We start from the raw sequence: 22822 nt of genomic DNA on the forward strand, positions 1-22822 counted from the left end.
CGGCGGTTGCCATGGAGACGGGGCAGCGTTCAAGATGGCGGCGGCTGCCATGGAGACGGGGCAGCGTTCAAGATGGCGGCGGTTGCTATGGAGATGGGGCCGCATTCAAAATGGCGGCCGTTGCCATGGAGATTCGCGCCCGCCCCCAAAATGGCGGCCGTTGCCATGGAGATTCGCGCCCGCCCCCAAGATGGCGGCGGTTGCCATGGAGATTCGCGCCGGCCCCCGAAATGGCGGCCGTTGCCATGGAGATTCTCCCCCTCCCCTACAATGGCGGCCGTTGCCATGGAGATACGCGCAGGCCCCCCCAAATGGCGGCTGTTGCCATGGAAACACGCGCCGGCCCCCCAAAATGGCGGCCGTTGCCGGGGACCCGCCCCTAAAATGGCGGCCGTTGCCATGGAGATACGCGCCCGCCCCCAAGACGGCGGCCGCCGCGCCGGAGACGTCGTAAAGAGCCCGCGCCAGCTCTAAAGATGGCGGCCGTCGCCACGGCGACGGTCCCCATGGCGACCGCCGCCAGCCCTCAAGATGGCGGCCGCTGCCTGGCAGCGCGCCCGCCAAGATGGCGGCGGCCGCGGCGGCTTCGCGCCCTTTTCCCCGCCGCCACTTCCGGTTCCGGGGCCCGGTGAGGGGAAGGCGGCGGGGCCCAGCGCGGCGGCCGGATCCCGGCGTCCGGATCCCGGATCCCGGTGCTTGGATCGCGGATCCCGGGATCCCGGGGCCATGTCGGACACTTGGAGCTCCATCCAGGCGCACAAGAAGCAGCTGGACTCGCTGCGGGAGCGGCTGCAGCGGCGGCGGAAGCAGGACCCGCTGGGTAACGGCGGGGAATGGCGGGGGGGGGGGGGGGGCAATTAACGGGGTTAATGAGGGGTAATGGGGAAATTAAGGGGGTTAATGAGGGGTAATGGGGGTAATTAAGGGGTTCAATGAGGGGTAATGGGGGTAATTAAGGGGGTTAATGAGGGGTAATGGGGTAATTAAGGGGGTTAATGAGGTAATGGGGTAATTAAGGGGGTTAATGAGGGGTAATGGGGGTAATTAAGGGGTTAATGAGGGGTAATGGGGGTAATTAAGGGGGTTAATGAGGGGTAATGGGGGAATTAAGGTGGTTAATGAGGGGTAATGGGGGAATTAAGGGGGTAATGAGGGGTAATGGGGGAATTAAGGTGGTTAATGAGGGGTAATGGGGGAATTAAGGGGGTTAATGAGGTAATGGGGGTAATTAAGGGGGTTAATGAGGGGTAATGGGGTAATTAAGGGGTTAATGAGGGGTAATGGGATAATTAAGGGGGTTAATGAGGTAATGGGGTAATTAAGGGGGTTAATGAGGGGTAATGGGGGTAATTAAGGGGTTAATGAGGTAATGGGGGTAATTAAGGGGGTTAATGAGGGGTAATGGGATAATTAAGGGGGTTAATGAGGTAATGGGATAATTAAGGGGGTTAATGAGGGGTAATGGGGGTAATTAAGGGGTTAATGAGGGGTAATGGGGGCAATTAAGGGGTTAATGAGGGGTAATGGGGGTAATTAAGGGGTTAATGAGGTAATGGGGGTAATTAAGGGGGTTAATGAGGGGTAATGGGGGTAATTAAGGGGTTAATGAGGGGTAATGGGGGTAATTAAGGGGTTAATGAGGGGTAATGGGGGTAATTAAGGGGGTTAATGAGGGGTAATGGGGGTAATTAAGGGGTTAATGAGGGGTAATGGGGGTAAATAAGGGGGTTAATGAGGGGTAATGGGGCTCAATGGGAGGTCTGGGGTGAATTAAAGGGGTTAATGGGGGTTAATGGCCATTAACGAGGGTTAATGATAATTAATAGGGATAATTAGGGGGGTTACAGGCTTTAATTAGGCGGTTAATGGCCATTATTGAGGGTTAATGGCAACTAATAAGGATGATTTGGGGTTTAATGGGGGTTAATGGTGTTAATTAGCGGGTTAATGGCCATTAATGAGGGTTAATGATAATTAATAGGGATAATTAGGAGGTTTAACAGGCGTTAATGGCGTTAATTAGGGCCTTAATGGCCACTAATGAGTGTTAATGATAATTAATAGGGATAATTAGGGGCGTTAATGAGGGTTAATGGCATTAATTAGGGCCTTAATATGTCTCAATGGCCCTTACTGGTGCCCTAGCATTAATGAACCTGTTAATTAACCCCCATTAACGACCCCTAATGAGCCTTTCCCCCCCCCCCCCCTTAGACCCTACCCCCCCCCGCACCTCCAGCCCGGCCCCTCCCCCTCCCTCCTCCTCCTCCTCCTCGTCCCCTCCCCCCCCGGCCTCCCCCTCCCCGGTGACGTCATCGGCGGGGGCGGGGCGCCGGGACGATGACGTCACCGCCTGCGACCCCGCCCTCGAGCGCCGCCTCCTCCTGCTGCTGGCCCAGCCCCCGCTGGCGCTGCCCGCCGACGCCGACGCCCTCTGCCGCGCCATGGCCGCCGTGAGTGACGTCACTTCCTGCGCCCACTGACCTCAGCGCCTGGGGGGGGGGGGGGCGGGTTCTGCGCGTCCCCATGGGATGACGTCATCGTCTATGGGGGGGGGGTTCTATTCGTCCCCATGGGATGACGTCATCGTCTATAAGGGGGGGTTCTGTTCGTCCCGATAGGATGACGTCATCGTCTATAGGGGGGTTCTATGTGTCCCCATGGGATGACGTCATCGTCTATAGGGGGGGGTTCTATTCGTCCCCATGGGATGACGTCATCGTCTATAAGGGGGTTCTGTTTGTCCTGGTAGGATGACGTCATCGTCTATCAGGGGTTCTATTCGGTCCGATAGGATGACGTCATCATCTATAGGGGGGTTCTATTCGTCCCCATAGGATGACGTCATCGTCTATAGGGGGGTTCTATGTGTCCTGATAGGATGACGTCATCATCTGTAAGGGGGTTCTATACGTCCCGATAGCATGACGTCATCATCTATAGGGGGGTTCTATTCGTCCCCATAGGATGACGTCATCGTCTATAAGGGGGTTCTATTCGTCCCGATAGGATGACGTCATCGTCTATAAGGGGGTTCTATTTGGCCCCTTTAGGATGACGTCATCATCTATGGAGGGGGTTCTGTTCGTCCCGATAGGATGACGTCATCGTCTATAGGGGGGTTCTATGTGTCCCCATGGGATGACGTCATCGTCTATAGGGGGGGTTCTATTCGTCCCGATAGGATGACGTCATCGTCTATAAGGGGGTTCTGTTTGTCCTGGTAGGATGACGTCATCGTCTATAAGGGGTTCTATTCGGTCCGATAGGATGACGTCATCATCTATAAGGGGGTTCTATATGTCCCAACAGCATGACGTCATCGTCAATAAGGGGGTCCTATTCGCCCCGATAGCATGACGTCATCGCCCATAGGAGGGTCCTATTCGCCCCGATAGCATGACATCATCGCCCATAGCAGGGTCCTATTCGCCCCGATAGCATGACGTCATCGTCAATAAGGGGGTCCTATTCGCCCCGATAGCATGACGTCATCGCCCATAGCAGGGTCCTATTCGCCCCGATAGCATGACGTCATCGTCAATAAGGGGGTCCTATTCGCCCCGATAGCATGACATCATCGCCCATAGCAGGGTCCTATTCGCCCCGATAGCATGACGTCATCGTCAATAAGGGGGTCCTATTCGCCCCGATAGCATGACGTCATCGCCCATAGCAGGGTCCTATTCGCCCCGATAGCATGACGTCATCGTCAATAAGGGGGTCCTATTCGCCCCTAATAGCATGACGTCATCGCCCATAGGAGGGTCCTATTCGCCCCGATAGCATGACGTCATCGCCCATAGCAGGGTCCTATTCGCCCCGATAGCATGACATCATCGCCCATAGCAGGGTCCTATTCGCCCCGATAGCATGACGTCATCGTCAATAAGGGGGTCCTATTCGCCCCGATAGCATGACGTCATCGCCCATAGCAGGGTCCTATTCGCCCCGATAGCATGACGTCATCGTCAATAAGGGGGTCCTATTCGCCCCGATAGCATGACATCATCGCCCATAGCAGGGTCCTATTCGCCCCGATAGCATGACGTCATCGTCAATAAGGGGGTCCTATTCGCCCCGATAGCATGACATCATCGCCCATAGCAGGGCCCTATTCGCCCCTAATAGCATGACATCATCGCCCATAGCGGGGTCCTATTCGCCCCTAATAGCATGACGTCATCGCCCATAGGAGGGTCCTATTCGCCCCGATAGCATGACGTCATCGCCCATAGCAGGGTCCTATTCGCCCCGATAGCATGACGTCATCGCCCATAGGAGGGTCCTATTCACCCCGATAGCATGACGTCATCGCCCATAGCAGGGTCCTATTCGCCCCTAATAGCATGACGTCATCGCCCATAGCAGGGCCCTATTCGCCCCGATAGCGTGACGTCATCGCCCATAGCAGGGCCCTATTCGCCCCGATAGCATGACGTCATCGCCCATAGGAGGGCCCTATTCGCCCCGATAGCATGACGTCATCGCCCATAGGAGGGTCCTATTCGCCCTGATAGCATGACGTCATCGCCCATAGGAGGGTCCTATTCGCCCCTAATAGCATGACGTCATCGCCCATAGCAGGGTCCTATTCGCCCCGATAGCATGACGTCATCGCCCATAGCAGGGTCCTGTTCGCCCCGATAGCATGACGTCATCGCCCATAGCAGGGCCCTATTCGCCCCGATAGCATGACGTCATCGCCCATAGCAGGGCCCTATTCGCCCCGATAGCGTGACGTCATCGCCCATAGCAGGGCCCTATTCGCCCCGATAGCATGACGTCATCGCCCATAGGAGGGTCCTATTCGCCCCGATAGCATGACGTCATCGCCCATAGCAGGGCCCTATTCGCCCCGATAGCATGACGTCATCGCCCATAGCAGGGTCCTATTCGCCCCGATAGCATGACGTCATCGCCCATAGCAGGGTCCTATTCGCCCCGATAGCATGACGTCATCGCCCATAGCAGGGTCCTATTCGCCCCGATAGCATGACGTCATCGCCCATAGCAGGGTCCTATTCGCCCCGATAGCATGACGTCATCGCCCATAGCAGGGTCCTATTCGCCCCGATAGCATGACGTCATCGCCCATAGCAGGGTCCTATTCGCCCCGATAGCATGACGTCATCGCCCATAGCAGGGTCCTATTCGCCCCTAATAGCGTGACGTCATCGCCCATAGGAGGGTCCTATTCGCCCCGATAGCATGACGTCATCGCCCATAGCAGGGTCCTATTCGCCCCGATAGCATGACGTCATCGCCCATAGCAGGGTCCTATTCGCCCCTAATAGCATGACGTCATCGCCCATAGGAGGGTCCTATTCGCCCCGATAGCATGACATCATCGCCCATAGCAGGGTCCTATTCGCCTCGATAGCGTGACGTCATCGCCCATAGGAGGGTCCTATTCGCCCCGATAGCATGACGTCATCGCCCATAGCAGGGTCCTATTCGCCCCGATAGCATGACGTCATCGCCCATAGCAGGGTCCTATTCGCCCCTAATAGCATGACGTCATCGCCCATAGCAGGGCCCTATTCGCCCCGATAGCGTGACGTCATCGCCCATAGCAGGGCCCTATTCGCCCCGATAGCATGACGTCATCGCCCATAGGAGGGCCCTATTCGCCCCGATAGCATGACGTCATCGCCCATAGGAGGGTCCTATTCGCCCTGATAGCATGACGTCATCGCCCATAGGAGGGTCCTATTCGCCCCTAATAGCATGACGTCATCGCCCATAGCAGGGTCCTATTCGCCCCGATAGCATGACGTCATCGCCCATAGCAGGGTCCTGTTCGCCCCGATAGCATGACGTCATCGCCCATAGCAGGGTCCTATTCGCCCCGATAGCGTGACGTCATCGCCCATAGCAGGGCCCTATTCGCCCCGATAGCATGACGTCATCGCCCATAGGAGGGTCCTATTCGCCCCGATAGCATGACGTCATCGCCCATAGCAGGGCCCTATTCGCCCCGATAGCATGACGTCATCGCCCATAGCAGGGTCCTATTCGCCCCGATAGCATGACGTCATCGCCCATAGCAGGGTCCTATTCGCCCCGATAGCATGACGTCATCGCCCATAGCAGGGTCCTATTCGCCCCTAATAGCGTGACGTCATCGCCCATAGGAGGGTCCTATTCGCCCCGATAGCATGACGTCATCGCCCATAGCAGGGTCCTATTCGCCCCGATAGCATGACGTCATCGCCCATAGCAGGGTCCTATTCGCCCCTAATAGCATGACGTCATCGCCCATAGGAGGGTCCTATTCGCCCCGATAGCATGACATCATCGCCCATAGCAGGGTCCTATTCGCCTCGATAGCGTGACGTCATCGCCCATAGGAGGGTCCTATTCGCCCCGATAGCATGACGTCATCGCCCATAGCAGGGTCCTATTCGCCCCGATAGCATGACGTCATCGCCCATAGCAGGGTCCTGTTCGCCCCGATAGCGTGACGTCATCGCCCATAGCAGGGTCCTGTTCGCCCCGATAGCATGACGTCATCGCCCATAGCGGGGTCCTATTCGCCCCGATAGCATGACATCATCGCCCATAGCAGGGCCCTATTCGCCCCGATAGCATGACGTCATCGCCCATAGCAGGGCCCTATTCGCCCCGATAGCATGACGTCATCGCCCATAGCAGGGCCCTATTCGCCCCGATAGCATGACGTCATCGCCCATAGGAGGGTCCTATTCGCCCCGATAGCATGACGTCATCGCCCATAGGAGGGCCCTATTCGCCCCGATAGCATGACGTCATCGCCCATAGCAGGGCCCTATTCGCCCCTAATAGCATGACGTCATCGCCCATAGGAGGGTCCTATTCGCCCCGATAGCATGACGTCATCGCCCATAGCAGGGCCCTATTCGCCCCGATAGCGTGACGTCATCGCCCATAGCGGGGTCCTATTCGCCCCGATAGCGTGACATCATCGCCCATAGGAGGGCCCTATTCGCCCCGATAGCGTGACGTCATCGCCCATAGCAGGGCCCTATTCGCCCCGATAGCGTGACGTCATCGCCCATAGCAGGGCCCTATTCGCCCCGATAGCGTGACGTCATCGCCCATAGGGGACCCCCCCCATTTCCCCCCCCCCCCCCGCAGGCGGACGTGGCGGCGCCGCGGCGCGGCGTGGAGAGCCTCCTGCAGAAGTTCGCGGCGCAGGAGCTGATCGAGGTGCGCCGCGGCGGCCTCCTCCCCGGCGCCGGCGCCGCCATGGTGGTCACCTACGCCGACCACGCCAAGCTGAGCGCCATGACGGGCGGGGCGCTGACGTCAGCGCCGACGTCGGCGCCGGGCGACGCCGGCAGGAAGAGGAAGGCGGAGCAAGATGGCGGCGGCGCGGCGGCGGCGGCGGCGGCGGCGGCGGCGCCGGCGGCGGCGGCGGCGCCGGGAGGGGGAGAGGGGAAGGAGGCGGTGAAGAGGGCGCGGAAGGTGGCGTCCGAGGTGGACCTGGAGATCGAGAGCCTGCTGAGTCAGCAATCCACCAAGGAGCAGCAGAGCAAGAAGGTGGGCGCCGGGCAAGATGGCCGCCGGGGGGGGGGGGGTGGGGTGGGGAGATGGGGGTCCATCCATGGAGCTCCATCAATGGGGATCAGTGGGGATCCATCAATGGGGATCCATCCATGGAGCTCCATCCATGGGGATCTATCCATGGAGCTCCATCAGTGGGGATCAGTGGGGATCCATCAATGGGGATCTATCCATGGAGCTCCGTCAATGGGGATCCATCAGTGGGGATCTATCCATGGGGATCTATCAATGGGGATCCATCAGTGGGGATCTATCCATGGGGATCTATCAATAGGGATCCATCCATGGAGCTCCATCCATGGGGATCTATCAATGGGGCTCCATCCATGGGGCTCTATCAATGGGGCTCCATCCATGGGGCTCTATCAATGGGGATCTATCAATGGGGCTCCATCCATGGGGCTCTATCAATGGGGCTCCATCCATGGGGCTCTATCAATGGGGATTTATCAATGGGGCTCCATCCATGGGGATCTATCAATGGGGATCTATCAATGGGGCTCCATCCATGGGGCTCTATCAATGGGGATCTATCAATGGGGCTCCATCCATGGGGATCTATCAATGGGGCTCCATCCATGGGGCTCTATCAATGGGGATCTATCAATGGGGCTCCATCCATGGGGCTCTATCAATGGGGCTCCATCCATGGGGATCTATCAATGGGGATCTATCAATGGGGCTCCATCCATGGGGCTCTATCAATGGGGCTCCATCCATGGGGCTCCATCCATGGGGCTCTATCAATGGGGCTCCATCCATGGGGCTCTATCAATGGGGCTCCATCCATGGGGCTCCATCCATGGGCTCGCCGCAGGTGAGCCAGGAGATCCTGGAGCTGCTCAACACCACCACGGCCAAGGAGCAATCCATCGTGGAGAAGTTCCGCTCCCGCGGGCGCGCCCAGGTCCAGGAGTTCTGCGACCACGGCACCAAGGAGGAGTGCGTCAAGGCCAGCGGCGCCGAGCGGCCCTGCCGCAAGCTCCACTTCCGGTAGGGCGCCGCCTCCCCACCGCGGCCATGATCCATGGATCCCTGTTCCCCAGCCATGGATCCCTGTTCTCCAGCCATGATCCATGTTCCCCAGCCATGGATCCCTGTTCTCCAGCCATGGATCCCTGTTCTCCAGCCATGATCCATGTTCTCCATCCATAGATCCATGTTCTCCAGCCATGATCCCTGTTCTCCAGCCATGGATCCCTGTTCTCCAGCCATGGATCCCTGTTCTCCAGCCATGGATCCCTGTTCTCCAGCCATGATCCCTGTTCCCCATCCATGATCCCTGTTCCCCATCCATGGATCCCTGTTCTGCATCCATAGATCCATGTTCTCCAGCCATAGATCCATGTTCTCCATCCATAGATCCCTGTTCCCCAGCCATAGATCCCTGTTCTCCATCCATAGATCCCTGTTCTCCATCCATGGATCCCTGTTCTCCATCCATAGATCCATGTTCTCCATCCATAGATCCCATGTTCTCCAGCCATGGATCCATGTTCCCCAGCCATAGATCCCTGTTCCCCAGCCATGAATCCCTGTTCTCCAGCCATAGATCCATGTTCTCCATCCATAGATCCATGTTCTCCATCCATGATCCATGTTCTCCATCCATAGATCCCTGTTCTCCATCCATAGATCCAAGTTCTCCATCCATAGATCCATGTTCTCCATCCATAGATCCATGTTCTCCAGCCATAGATCCCTGTTCTCCATCCATGGATCCCTGTTCTCCATCCATGATCCCTGTTCTCCATCCATAGATCCCTGTTCTCCATCCATAGATCCCTGTTCTCCATCCATGATCCATGTTCTCCAGCCATAGATCCCTGTTCTCCATCCATGGATCCCTGTTCTCCAGCCATAGATCCCTGTTCTCCATCCATAGATCCATGTTCTCCATCCATGGACCCATGTTCTCCAGCCATAGATCCCTGTTCTCCATCCATAGATCCATGTTCTCCAGCCATAGATCCCTGTTCTCCATCCATAGATCCCTGTTCTCCATCCATAGATCCATGTTCTCCAGCCATAGATCCCTGTTCTCCATCCATAGATCCAAGTTCTCCATCCATGGATCCATGTTCTCCAGCCATAGATCCCTGTTCTCCAGCCATAGATCCCTGTTCTCCATCCATGGATCCCTGTTCTCCATCCATGGATCCCTGTTCTCCAGCCATGGATCCCTGTTCTCCAGCCATAGATCCCTGTTCTCCAGCCATAGATCCCTGTTCTCCATCCATAGATCCCTGTTCTCCAGCCATAGATCCCTGTTCTCCAGCCATGATCCATGTTCTGCATCCATAGATCCATGTTCTCCATCCATGGATCCATGTTCTCCATCCATGGATCCATGTTCTCCATCCATGATCCATGTTCTCCATCCATAGATCCATGTTCTCCATCCATAGATCCATGTTCTCCAGCCATGGATCCCTGTTCTCCAGCCATGGATCCCTGTTCTCCAGCCATAGATCCCTGTTCTCCAGCCATAGATCCATGTTCTCCAGCCATGGATCCCTGTTCTCCAGCCATAGATCCATGTTCTCCAGCCATAGATCCATGTTCTCCAGCCATAGATCCATGTTCTCCAGCCATGATCCATGTTCTCCAGCCATAGATCCCTGTTCTCCATCCATAGATCCATGTTCTCCATCCATAGATCCCTGTTCTCCAGCCATAGATCCCTGTTCTCCAGCCATAGATCCATGTTCTCCAGCCATGATCCATGTTCTCCATCCATAGATCCCTGTTCTCCATCCATAGATCCATGTTCTCCATCCATAGATCCATGTTCTCCATCCATGGATCCATGTTCTCCAGCCATGGATCCATGTTCTCCAGCCATGGATCCATGTTCTCCATCCATGATCCATGTTCTCCATCCATGGATCCCTGTTCTCCATCCATAGATCCATGTTCTCCATCCATGGATCCATGTTCTCCAGCCATGGATCCATGTTCTCCAGCCATGGATCCATGTTCTCCATCCATGATCCATGTTCTCCATCCATGGATCCCTGTTCTCCATCCATAGATCCATGTTCTCCATCCATAGATCCATGTTCTCCATCCATAGATCCATGTTCTCCAGCCATGGATCCATGTTCTCCAGCCATGGATCCATGTTCTCCATCCATGATCCATGTTCTCCAGCCATAGATCCCTGTTCTCCAGCCATAGATCCATGTTCTCCAGCCATAGATCCATGTTCTCCAGCCATAGATCCATGTTCTCCAGCCATAGATCCATGTTCTCCATCCATAGATCCATGTTCTCCATCCATGATCCATGTTCTCCATCCATAGATCCCTGTTCTCCAGCCATAGATCCATGTTCTCCAGCCATAGATCCATGTTCTCCAGCCATAGATCCATGTTCTCCAGCCATAGATCCCTGTTCTCCATCCATGATCCATGTTCTCCAGCCATAGATCCCTGTTCTCCATCCATGATCCATGTTCTCCAGCCATAGATCCCTGTTCTCCAGCCATAGATCCATGTTCTCCATCCATAGATCCATGTTCTCCATCCATGGATCCATGTTCTCCAGCCATGGATCCATGTTCTCCATCCATGGATCCATGTTCTCCATCCATGATCCATGTTCTCCATCCATGGATCCCTGTTCTCCAGCCATAGATCCCTGTTCTCCAGCCATAGATCCCTGTTCTCCAGCCATAGATCCCTGTTCTCCAGCCATAGATCCCTGTTCTCCATCCATAGATCCATGTTCTCCATCCATGGATCCATGTTCTCCAGCCATAGATCCCTGTTCTCCAGCCATAGATCCATCTTCTCCAGCCATAGATCCATCTTCTCCAGCCATAGATCCATGTTCTCCATCCATGATCCATGTTCTCCATCCATAGATCCATGTTCTCCAGCCATAGATCCATGTTCTCCATCCATAGATCCATGTTCTCCAGCCATAGATCCATGTTCTCCAGTCATAGATCCCTGTTCTCCAGCCATAGATCCCTGTTCTCCAGCCATAGATCCATGTTCTCCAGCCATAGATCCATGTTCTGCAGCCATAGATCCATGTTCTCCATCCATAGATCCCTGTTCTCCAGCCATGGATCCCTGTTCTCCAGCCATGGATCCCTGTTCTCCAGCCATGATCCATGTTCTCCAGCCATAGATCCATGTTCTCCAGCCATAGATCCATGTTCTCCAGCCATAGATCCATGTTCTCCAGCCATAGATCCCTGTTCTCCAGCCATAGATCCATGTTCTCCATCCATGATCCATGTTCTCCAGCCATAGATCCCTGTTCTCCAGCCATAGATCCCTGTTCTCCAGCCATAGATCCATGTTCTCCAGCCATAGATCCCTGTTCTCCAGCCATGGATCCATGTTCTGCATCCATAGATCCATGTTCTCCAGCCATGGATCCCTGTTCTCCATCCATAGATCCCTGTTCTCCAGCCATGGATCCATGTTCTCCATCCATAGATCCCTGTTCTCCAGCCATGGATCCCTGTTCTCCATCCATAGATCCATGTTCTCCATCCATAGATCCCTGTTCTCCAGCCATAGATCCCTGTTCTCCAGCCATGATCCATGTTCTCCATCCATAGATCCCTGTTCTCCAGCCATAGATCCCTGTTCTCCAGCCATGATCCATGTTCTCCAGCCATAGATCCATGTTCTCCAGCCATAGATCCATGTTCTCCAGCCATGATCCATGTTCTCCAGCCATAGATCCCTGTTCTCCATCCATAGATCCATGTTCTCCATCCATGGATCCATGTTCTCCATCCATAGATCCCTGTTCTCCAGCCATGGATCCCTGTTCTCCATCCATAGATCCATGTTCTCCATCCATAGATCCATGTTCTCCATCCATGATCCATGTTCTCCATCCATAGATCCCTGTTCTCCATCCATAGATCCCTGTTCTCCAGCCATGGATCCATGTTCTCCATCCATAGATCCATGTTCTCCATCCATGATCCATGTTCTCCATCCATAGATCCATGTTCTCCATCCATGATCCATGTTCTCCATCCATAGATCCCTGTTCTCCATCCATAGATCCAAGTTCTCCATCCATAGATCCATGTTCTCCATCCATAGATCCATGTTCTCCAGCCATAGATCCCTGTTCTCCATCCATGGATCCCTGTTCTCCATCCATGATCCCTGTTCTCCATCCATAGATCCCTGTTCTCCATCCATAGATCCCTGTTCTCCATCCATAGATCCCTGTTCTCCAGCCATGGATCCATGTTCTCCATCCATAGATCCATGTTCTCCATCCATAGATCCCTGTTCTCCAGCCATAGATCCCTGTTCTCCATCCATAGATCCCTGTTCTCCATCCATGGATCCCTGTTCTCCAGCCATAGATCCATGTTCTCCATCCATGATCCATGTTCTCCAGCCATGGACCCATGTTCTCCATCCATGGATCCATGTTCTCCAGCCATAGATCCATGTTCTCCATCCATGATCCATGTTCTCCAGCCATAGATCCATGTTCTCCAGCCATAGATCCCTGTTCTCCAGCCATAGATCCCTGTTCTCCAGCCATAGATCCATGTTCTCCAGCCATGATCCATGTTCTCCAGCCATAGATCCCTGTTCTCCAGCCATAGATCCCTGTTCTCCATCCATGATCCATGTTCTCCATCCATGGATCCCTGTTCTCCAGCCATAGATCCCTGTTCTCCATCCATGGATCCCTGTTCTCCAGCCATGGATCCCTGTTCTCCATCCATGGATCCCTGTTCTCCAGCCATGGATCCCTGTTCTCCAGCCATGGATCCATGTTCTCCCCCCCCACAGGCGCATCATCAACAAGCACACGGACGAGTCCCTGGGGGACTGCTCCTTCCTGAACACCTGCTTCCACATGGACACCTGCAAGTACGTCCACTACGAGATCGACGCCGGCCCCACCGCGCCGCCCCGCAGCCCCCCCGCCGCCGCCCCCCGGCAACGCAGCCCCCCCCCGAAGGACCTGGCCCGGCCCCCCGGCGGGGCAGATGCGGGCGCGGACCGGCTCTTCCCGCCGCAGGTGAGGAAACGGGGGGGGGGGGGGAATGGGGAAGTTTGGGGAAATTTCGTAAAGATTCGTGGATTTCAGCGGAATTTGGGGGGAATTTGGGGAAATTTTGGAAGAATTTGTGAATTTCAGCAAAATTTTGGGGGAATTTGGGGAAATTTTGTAGGAATTCGTGAATTTCAGCGGAATTTCGGTGGAATCTGGGGAAATTTTGTAAGAATTTGTGGATTTCAGGGGAATTTCGGTGGAATCTGGGGAAGTTTTGTAAGAATTTGTGAATTTCAGCGGGAGTTTGGGGAAATTTCAGAAGAATTTGAATTTCAGGTAAATTCTGGTGAAATTCGGGAAACTTTCATAAAAATTTGTGAATTTCAGGGAAATTTTGGTGAAATTTGGGGCAATTTCATAAAATTTTGTGATCTTCAGGGAAATTTTGGTGAAATTTGGGGCAATTTCATAAAATTTTGTGATCTTCAGGGAAATTTTGGTGAAATTTGGGGAAATTCTGTAAGGATTTGTGAATTTTAGAGAAATTTTGGTGGAACTTTTGGAAATTTTATAATGTTTAGTGAATTACAGGGGAATTTTGGTGAAATTTGGGGCAATTTCATAAAATTTTGTGTATTTCAGCAGAATTTTGGTGAAATTTGGGCAAAATGTGTGAATTTTAAAAGGGATTTTGGGGAATTGAGGAATTTAGAGAGTATTTGTGAATTTCAAAGACATTTTGGTGAAATTTGGGCAAAACTTGTGAATTTTAAAAGGGATTTTGGGGAATCTTGAGGAATTTAGAGAATATTCGTGAATTTCAAAGACATTTTTGTGAAATTTGGGCAAAATGTTTGAATTTTAAAAGGGATTTTGGGGAATTGAGGAATTTAGAGAATATTCGTGAATTTCAAAGACATTTTTGTGAAATTTGGAGAAATCTGGGGAAAATTTAGGGGAAATTTGTGAATTTTGAAGAAATTTGGGTGAAATTTGGAGAAATTCGGGGGAAATTTGTGAATTTCCCTGAGATTTTGCAGGAATTTTGAGGAATATTACTGAATTTCAGTGCAAGTTTGGGGAAATTTGTGGGAATTCAGTGATATTTGATGAGGTTTAGTGGCATTTTGTGAAATAGAGTGGATTTCAGGGAGCTTTTGGGGAAATCTTGGGAATTGGGGAGAAACTGCGAGAATTGGTGAATTTTAAGGAAATCTTGGTGAAATCTGGTGAAATAGGGAAATCTGATGCAGAATTTTGAAACTTCGATGGGACCTTGGAAAAACTTGATGGATTTTCAGGAATTCTGATGAATTCAGGAGAAGTTTCAAAATTTTTTGTGGGATTTTGAGGAACTTTTGGGGATTCTGGTGAGTTTTGATACATTTTGGTGAATTTTGAGGGATTTTCATTAATTTTGACGGAATTTTGGTGGATTTTCATGGACTTTGACAGAATCTTGGTGATTTTTGAGGGGTTTTGGTGAATTTTGTTGGAATTTTGGCAAATTTTGATGGATTTCCTGGAATTTCAGTGTATTTTGCCGGATTTTGATGAATTTTGAAGGGATTTTGAAAACTGTGATGATTTTTGTTGGAATTCTGGCTAATTTGGATGGATTTTTGGTGAATTTTGATGGATTTTGGTGAATTTTGATGGAATTTTGTGAATTTTGCAAGATTTTGATGAATTTTGAAGGAATTTTGACGAATTCTGATTTTTGTTGTTGGAATTCTGGCAAATTTTGATGGATTTTTGAATTTTGATGGGTTTTGGTGAATTTTGATGGATTTTGGTGAATTTTGATAGATTTTGGTGAATTTTGGTGGAATTTTGTGAATTTTGCCAGATTTTGATGTATTTTGAAGGAATTTTGACAAATTCTGATGATTTTTGTTGGAATTCTGGCAAATTTTGTCAGATTTTGGTGAATTTTGTTGGATTTCAGTGCACTTTGAGGGACTTTTGGTGAATTTTGCCGGGTTTTGGTGGAATCCTGGTGTATTTTGACCCCCCCCCCCCCCCTTTATCCCAGTGGATCTGCTGCGACATCCGGTACCTGGACGTGAGCATCCTGGGCAAGTTCGCGGTGGTGATGGCCGACCCGCCCTGGGACATCCACATGGAGCTGCCCTACGGGACGCTGACCGACGACGAGATGCGGCGCCTCAACATCCCCGTCCTGCAGGACGAGGGCTTCCTCTTCCTCTGGGTCACCGGCAGGTCTCCCACCGCCCTGCCCGCGCGGCCGCCCTCGGGGACCTCCTTTGGGGTCTCCATTGGGGTCTCCATTGAGGGTCTTTATTGGGGTCTTCATTGAGAACCTCCATTGAGGGCTTCATTGAGGTCTCCATTGGGGTCTTCCATTGAGAACCTCCATTGAGGGCTTCATTGAGGTCTCCATTGGGGTCTCCATTGAGAACCTCCATTGAGGGCTTCATTGAGGTCTCCACTGGGGTCTCCATTGAGGACCTCCTTTGGGGTCTCCATTGAGGACCTCCATTGGGGTCTTCCATTGGGGTCTCCATTGAGATCTTCCATTGAGGTCTCCATTGAGAACCTCCATTGAGGTCTTCCATTGAGGTCTCCATTGGGGTCTTCATTGAGGATCTTCATTGGGGTCTTCCATTGAGGGTCTCCATTGAGGACCTCCATTGAGGTCTTCCATTGGGGTCTCCATTGGGGTCTTCATTGAATTCTTCATTGAGGACCTCCATTGAGGGCTTCATTGAGGTCTCCATTGGGGTCTTCATTGAGAACCTCCATTGAGGGCTTCATTGAGGTCTCCATTGGGGTCTTCCATTGAGAACCTCCATTGGGGTCTCCATTGAGGTCTCCATTGAGGTCTCCATTGGGGTCTCCATTGAGGACCTCCTTTGGGGTCTCCATTGGGGTCTTCCATTGAGGTCTCCATTGGGGTCTTTATTGAGGTCTCCATTGGGGTCTCCATTGAGGACCTCCTTTGGGGTCTCCATTGAGGACCTCCTTTGGGGTCTCCATTGGGGTCTTCCATTGAGGTCTCCATTGGGGTCTTTATTGAGGTCTCCATTGGGGTCTCCATTGAGGACCTCCTTTGGGGTCTCCATTGAGGACCTCCTTTGGGGTCTCCATTGGGGTCTTCCATTGAGGTCTCCATTGGGGTCTCCATTGAGGACCTCCTTTGGGGTCTCCATTGGGGTCTTCCATTGAGGTCTCCATTGGGGTCTTCATTGAGGTCTCCATTGAGAACCTCCTTTGGGGTCTCCATTGAGGTCTCCATTGGGGTCTCCATTGGGGTCTTCATTGAGGTCTTCCATTGAGGACCTCCTTTGGGGTCTCCATTGAGGGTCTTCATTGAGGTCTCCATTGAGGACCTCCTTTGGGGTCTCCATTGGGGTCTTCCATTGAGGGTCTCCATTGGGGTCTCCATTGAGGTCTTCCATTGAGGGTCTCCATTGGGGTCTCCATTGAGGACCTCCTTTGGGGTCTCCATTGAGGGTCTTCATTGAGGTCTCCATTGAGGACCTCCTTTGGGGTCTCCATTGAGGGTCTCCATTGGGGTCTCCATTGAGGACCTCCTTTGGGGTCTCCATTGAGGGTCTTCATTGAGGTCTCCATTGAGGACCTCCTTTGAGGTCTCCATTGGGGTCTTCCATTGAGGTCTTCCATTGAGGTCTCCATTGGGGTCTTCATTGAGGTCTTCCATTGAGAACCTCCTTTGGGGTCTCCATTGAGGTCTCCATTGGGGTCTCCATTGAGGACCTCCTTTGGGGTCTCCATTGAGGGTCGCCATTGGGGTCTCCATTGAGGACCTCCTTTGGGGTCTCCATTGGGGTCTCCATTGAGGACCTCCATTGAGGGCTTCATTGAGGTCTCCATTGGGGTCTCCATTGAGAACCTCCATTGAGGGCTTCATTGAGGTCTCCATTGGGGTCTCCATTGAGAACCTCCATTGAGGGCTTCATTGAGGTCTCCATTGGGGTCTCCATTGAGGACCTCCTTTGGGGTCTCCATTGAGGACCTCCATTGGGGTCTTCCATTGGGGTCTCCATTGAGGTCTTCCATTGAGGTCTCCATTGAGGACCTCCATTGAGGTCTCCATTGGGGTCTCCATTGGGGTCTCCATTGAGGACCTCCATTGAGGTCTCCATTGGGGTCTCCATTGGGGTCTTCATTGAATTCTTCATTGAGGACCTCCATTGAGGTCTCCATTGGAGTCTCCATTGAGGACCTCCATTGAGGGCTTCATTGAGGTCTCCATTGGGGTCTCCATTGAGAACCTCCATTGAGGGCTTCATTGAGGTCTCCATTGGGGTCTTCATTGAGGACCTCCATTGAGGTCTCCATTGGGGTCTCCATTGAGGACCTCCTTTGGGGTCTCCATTGGGGTCTCCATTGGGGTCTTCCATTGAGGTCTCCATTGGGGTCTCCATTGAGGCCTCCATTGAGGACCTCCATTGGGGTCTCCATTGGGGTCTCCATTGGGGTCTCCATTGGGGTCTCCATTGGGGTCTCCATTGAGGTCTCCATTGGGGTCTCCATTGAGGTCTTCACTGAGGTCTTCATTGGGGACCCCCCAACCCCATCAGGGCCTCAAACCCCCCTTAGATACCCTCCAAACCCCTTTATTAACCCCAAACCCCCTTTATTGACCCCAAACCCCCTTTATTGACCCCAAAACCCCCTTTATTGACCCCAAAACCCCCTTTATTGACCCCAAACCCTGCTCTCCACAGGGCCATGGAGCTGGGCCGCGAATGCCTCAACCTCTGGGGGTGAGTTTTGGGTTTCGAGCTCCCCAAATCCCCCCGAAATGACCCAAAATCGCCCGAAATGACCCAAACCCGCCCGAAATGACCCAAACCCGCCCAAAATGACCCAAAATGGCCGGAATTGCCCCCAAACCGGCAGGTATGAGCGAGTCGATGAGATCATCTGGGTGAAGACCAATCAGCTGCAGCGCATCATCCGCACCGGGCGCACCGGGCACTGGCTCAACCACGGCAAGGAGCATTGCTTGGTACGGGGGGGTTTTGGGGTGGAAAAGGGGGGTTTTGGGGTGGAAAAGGGGGGTTTTGGGGTGGAAAAGGGGGGTTTTGGGGTGGAAAAGGGGGTTTTGGGGTGGAAAAGGGGGGTTTTGGGGTGGAAAAGGGGGAATTTGGGGTGAAAAAGGGGGGTTTTGGGGTGGAAAAGGGGGGTTTGGGGTGGGAAAGGGGGGTTTTGGGGTGGAAAAGGGGGGTTTTGGGGTGGAAAAGGGGGGTTTTGGGTGGAAAAGGGGGGTTTTGGGATGGAAAAGGGGGGTTTTGGGGTGGAAAAGGGGGGTTTTGGGTTGGAAAAGGGGGGTTTTGGGGTGGAAAAGGGGGAATTTGGGGTGGAAAAGGGGGGTTTTGGGGTGGAAAAGGGGGGTTTGGGGTGAAAAAGGGGGGTTTTGGGGTGAAAAAGGGGGGTTTTGGGGTGGAAAAGGGGGGTTTTGGGGTGGAAAAGGGGGGTTTTGGGGTGGAAAAGGGGGTTTTGGGGTGAAAAAGGGGGGTTTTGGGGTGGAAAAGGGGGGTTTTGGGGTGGAAAAGGGGGTTTTGGGGTGAAAAAGGGGGGTTTTGGGGTGGAAAAGGGGGGGTTTTGGGGTGGAAAAGGGGGGTTTTGGGGTGGAAAAGGGGGGTTTTGGGGTGAAAAAGGGGGGTTTTGGGGTGAAAAAGGGGGGTTTTGGGGTGAAAAAGGGGGGTTTTGGAGTGAAAAAGGGGGGTTTTGGGGTGGAAAAGGGGGGTTTTGGGGTGAAAAAGGGGGGTTTTGGGGTGGAAAAGGGGGGTTTTGGGGTGGAAAAGGGGGGTTTTGGGGTGGAAAAGGGGGGTTTTGGGGTGAAAAAGGGGGTTTTGGGGTGGAAAAGGGGGGTTTTGGGGTGGAAAAGGGGGGTTTTGGCGTGAAAAGGGGGGTTTTGGGGTGGAAAAGGGGGGTTTTGGGGTGAAAAAGGGGGGGTTTGGGGTGGAAAAGGGGGGTTTTGGGGTGGAAAAGGGGGAATTTGGGGTGGAAAAGGGGGGTTTTGGGGTGGAAAAGGGGGGTTTTGGGGTGGAAAAGGGGGGTTTTGGGGTGGAAAAGGGGGGTTTTGGGGTGAAAAAGGGGGGTTTTGGGGTGAAAAAGGGGGGTTTTGGGGTGAAAAAGGGGGTTTTGGGGTGGAAAAGGGGGGTTTTGGGGTGAAAAAGGGGGGTTTTGGGGTGAAAAAGGGGGGTTTTGGGGTGGAAAAGGGGGGTTTTGGGGTGGAAAAGGGGGGTTTTGGAGTGAAAAAGGGGGGTTTTGGGGTGGAAAAGGGGGGTTTTGGGGTGGAAAAGGGGGGTTTTGGGGTGAAAAAGGGGGGTTTTGGGGTGAAAAAGGGGGGTTTTGGGGTGGAAAAGGGGGGTTTTGGGTTGGAAAATGGGGATTTTGGGGTCCTGGAGGGGGTTTTGGGATGGAAAAGGGGGGGTTTGGGATGGAAAAGGGGGGTTTGGGGGTCCTGGAGGGGGTTTTGGGGTGGAAAAGGGGGGTTTTGGGGTGCAAGAGCTGCGATTCTGACGTGTAAAAGGCGCATTTGGGGGCGTTTTGGGGCGCGGACGTTGGATTTTGGGTTCAGAAAAGCCGATTTTGGGTCGGGAAAGGCTCCTTTTGGGGCTCAACCCCCCCCCCCCCCCCCCTTTTTCTCTTTCGAGGTGGGGGTGAAGGGCAACCCCCAAGGCTTCAACCGCGGCTTGGACTGCGACGTGATCGTGGCCGAGGTGATGGGAGACGGCCGTTAAGGAGCGCTAATGGGGTTAATTAATGAGCGCTAACGGGGTTAATTAATGAGCGCTAACGGGGTTAATTAATGAGCGCTAACGGGGTTAATTAATGAGCGCTAATTAATGGGGGTGCCCTCAGGTACGCTCCACGAGCCACAAGCCCGATGAGATCTATGGGATGATCGAGCGCCTCTCCCCGGCACCCGCAAGATCGAGCTCTTCGGGCGGCCGCACAACGTCCAGCCCAACTGGTACCCCCGTTAATAGCTCATTAACAGCTAATTAATAGCCCATTAATAGCTCATTAATAGCCGATCAATAGATCGTTAATAGCCGATTAATAGCTCATTAATAGCCCATTAATAGCCGATTAATAGCTCATTAATAGCCCATTAATAGCTCATTAATAGCCAATTAATAGTCCATTAATAGCCGATTAATAGCTCGTTAATAGCCGATTAATAGCTCATTAATAGCCGATTAATAGCTCGTTAATAGCCGATTAATAGCTCATTAATAGCCGATTAATAGCCGATTAATAGCTCATTAATAGCCGATTAATAGCTCATTAATAGCTCATTAATAGCCCATTAATAGCCGATTAATAGCTCATCAATAGCCGATTAATAGCTCATTAATAGCCCATTAATAGCCTATTAATAACTCATTAATAGCCGATTAATAGCTCATTAATAGTTGACTAATAGCTCATTAACAGCCCATTAATAGTTGATAAATAGGTCATTAATAGCTAAATCATTATTAATTAGCCATTCTCAGTTATTAATGAGATATGTCTATATTCCCCTTAATAATATCCAACTAATAACTAATATTTAATAACTCATTAATAGCTAATTAATAGCTAAGGTAGCCAATTAATAACGAAGTCATATCTAATTAATAACTAATTAAGATCTAGTTAATATCTAATTAATAGCCTATTAATAGCCACTGATTAATATCTCTTAATAGCTTCTAAATAATAATTCTTAATACCCCCAATTAATTCATAATTTGTACATAATATGTGTAATTAATAAGCCTTAATACCCCCAAGTAATTAATAATGTCTAATTAATAAGCCTTAATTAAGGTGTTAGTAATAATCCAAATTAATAACCCATAATTAATAACGGTTAATAACTCCTAATTCATACATCCAATTAATAATCCCTAATTAATAATCTGTAATTAATACCCCAATTAATAACCCCTAATTAATACTAATCAATTATTCCTCAATACCCTGTAAATAACATGCCCTACTTATTAATGTCTAATAATCTATTAATAACCCCAATTAGTTAATAATCCCTAATTAACAACATATTATTAATATTCCCTCATTAACGTGCTCTAATAAGCCGTTAATACTTTCAACAACTCCTAATTCATAACTCCTAATCAATACTCCTAATTAATTGTCCCTCATTAATACACCTAATTACTCCTGATCAATAACTCATTATTAATAACTCTTAATAATCCGTAACTAATAACCCCTCGTTAATACCCCAGTGTATAACCGCTAATTATCATTCTCTAATCAATACACCCTTAATAATTCTAATTAATAACTCCTAATTAATAATCGCTCATTAATAACTTCCAATTAATACCTTCAGATGAATCCATCAGCCCTAATTAACACTCCCAATAATCCTTTATTAATAGTCCCTAATTAATTAATAGTCCCTAATGAATTAATTAATAGTCCCTAATTAATTAATAGTCCCTAATTAATGAGTGAATGCCTCCCTTAGGATCACCCTCGGGAACCAGCTGGACGGGATCCACCTCCTGGACCCGGACGTGGTGGCGCGGTTCAAGCACCATTACCCCGACGGCATCATCTCCAAGCCCAAAAACCTCTAGTTCCGAGCGGCCCTTTTGGGGCCAAAACCGCCCTTTTTGGGGCCGCAATAAAGACAAAGGGGGACGAACGGCTCCGGGTTTCCTTTGGCACGGGTTTTGGGGCTAAAAAGCCCGGGTTTGGGGCTCAAAGCCCCGTTTTCGTACCAAAAAAGCCCATTTTTGCGGTTCCGAAGCGCTGCAAGACGTCGTTTTGGGGCTAAAAAGCCCGGTTTTGGGGCTACAAAGCCCTCTTTTGGTGTGAAAACGCCACTTTGGGGGCGGAACGCAGGAGTTTTGCATCCCCAAGCCCCGTTTTTGGGGTGAAACCCCCCATTTTTAGGTCCCCAAGCCCCATTTTGGGGGTGAAACCCCCCATTTTTGGGGTGAAACCCCCCATTTTTAGGTCCCCAACCCCCCTTTTTGGGGTGCAACCCCCCATTTTTAGGTCCGCAACACCCATTTTTGGGGTGAAAACCCCCATTTTCAGGTCCCTAACCTCCATTTTTGGGGCAAACCCCCCATTTTTGGGGTGAAAACCCCCATTTTCAGGTCCGCAACCCCCATTTTTGGGGTGAAACCCCCCATTTTTGGGGTGAAAACCCCCATTTTCAGGTCCCCAACTCCCCTTTTTGGGGTGAAAACCCCGATTCTTAGGTACCCAACCCCCATTTTCGGGGTGAAAAACCCCATTTTTAGGT

General features: G+C 51.6%; 1 protein-coding gene across 1 annotated transcript; it reads left to right on the plus strand.

Moving 5' to 3' along the window:
• The first annotated feature begins 110 nt into the window (after nt 1–110).
• Nucleotides 111–22170, plus strand: METTL3 (methyltransferase 3, N6-adenosine-methyltransferase complex catalytic subunit). Its single transcript, XM_080631827.1, is given in 12 exon segments — nt 111–820; nt 2215–2453; nt 7120–7524; nt 8366–8541; nt 13338–13569; nt 15581–15768; nt 18261–18299; nt 18436–18544; nt 20199–20264; nt 20407–20458; nt 20461–20518; nt 22034–22170. Coding segments are annotated over 12 exon segments (1965 nt in total). The 5' UTR covers nt 111–531; the 3' UTR covers nt 22146–22170.
• The last annotated feature ends 652 nt before the right edge of the window (nt 22171–22822 follow it).

The sequence above is a fragment of the Psittacula echo genome, assembly GCF_963264785.1.
Source record: "Psittacula echo genome assembly, chromosome: 19".
Taxonomy (NCBI): domain Eukaryota; kingdom Metazoa; phylum Chordata; class Aves; order Psittaciformes; family Psittacidae; genus Psittacula; species Psittacula echo.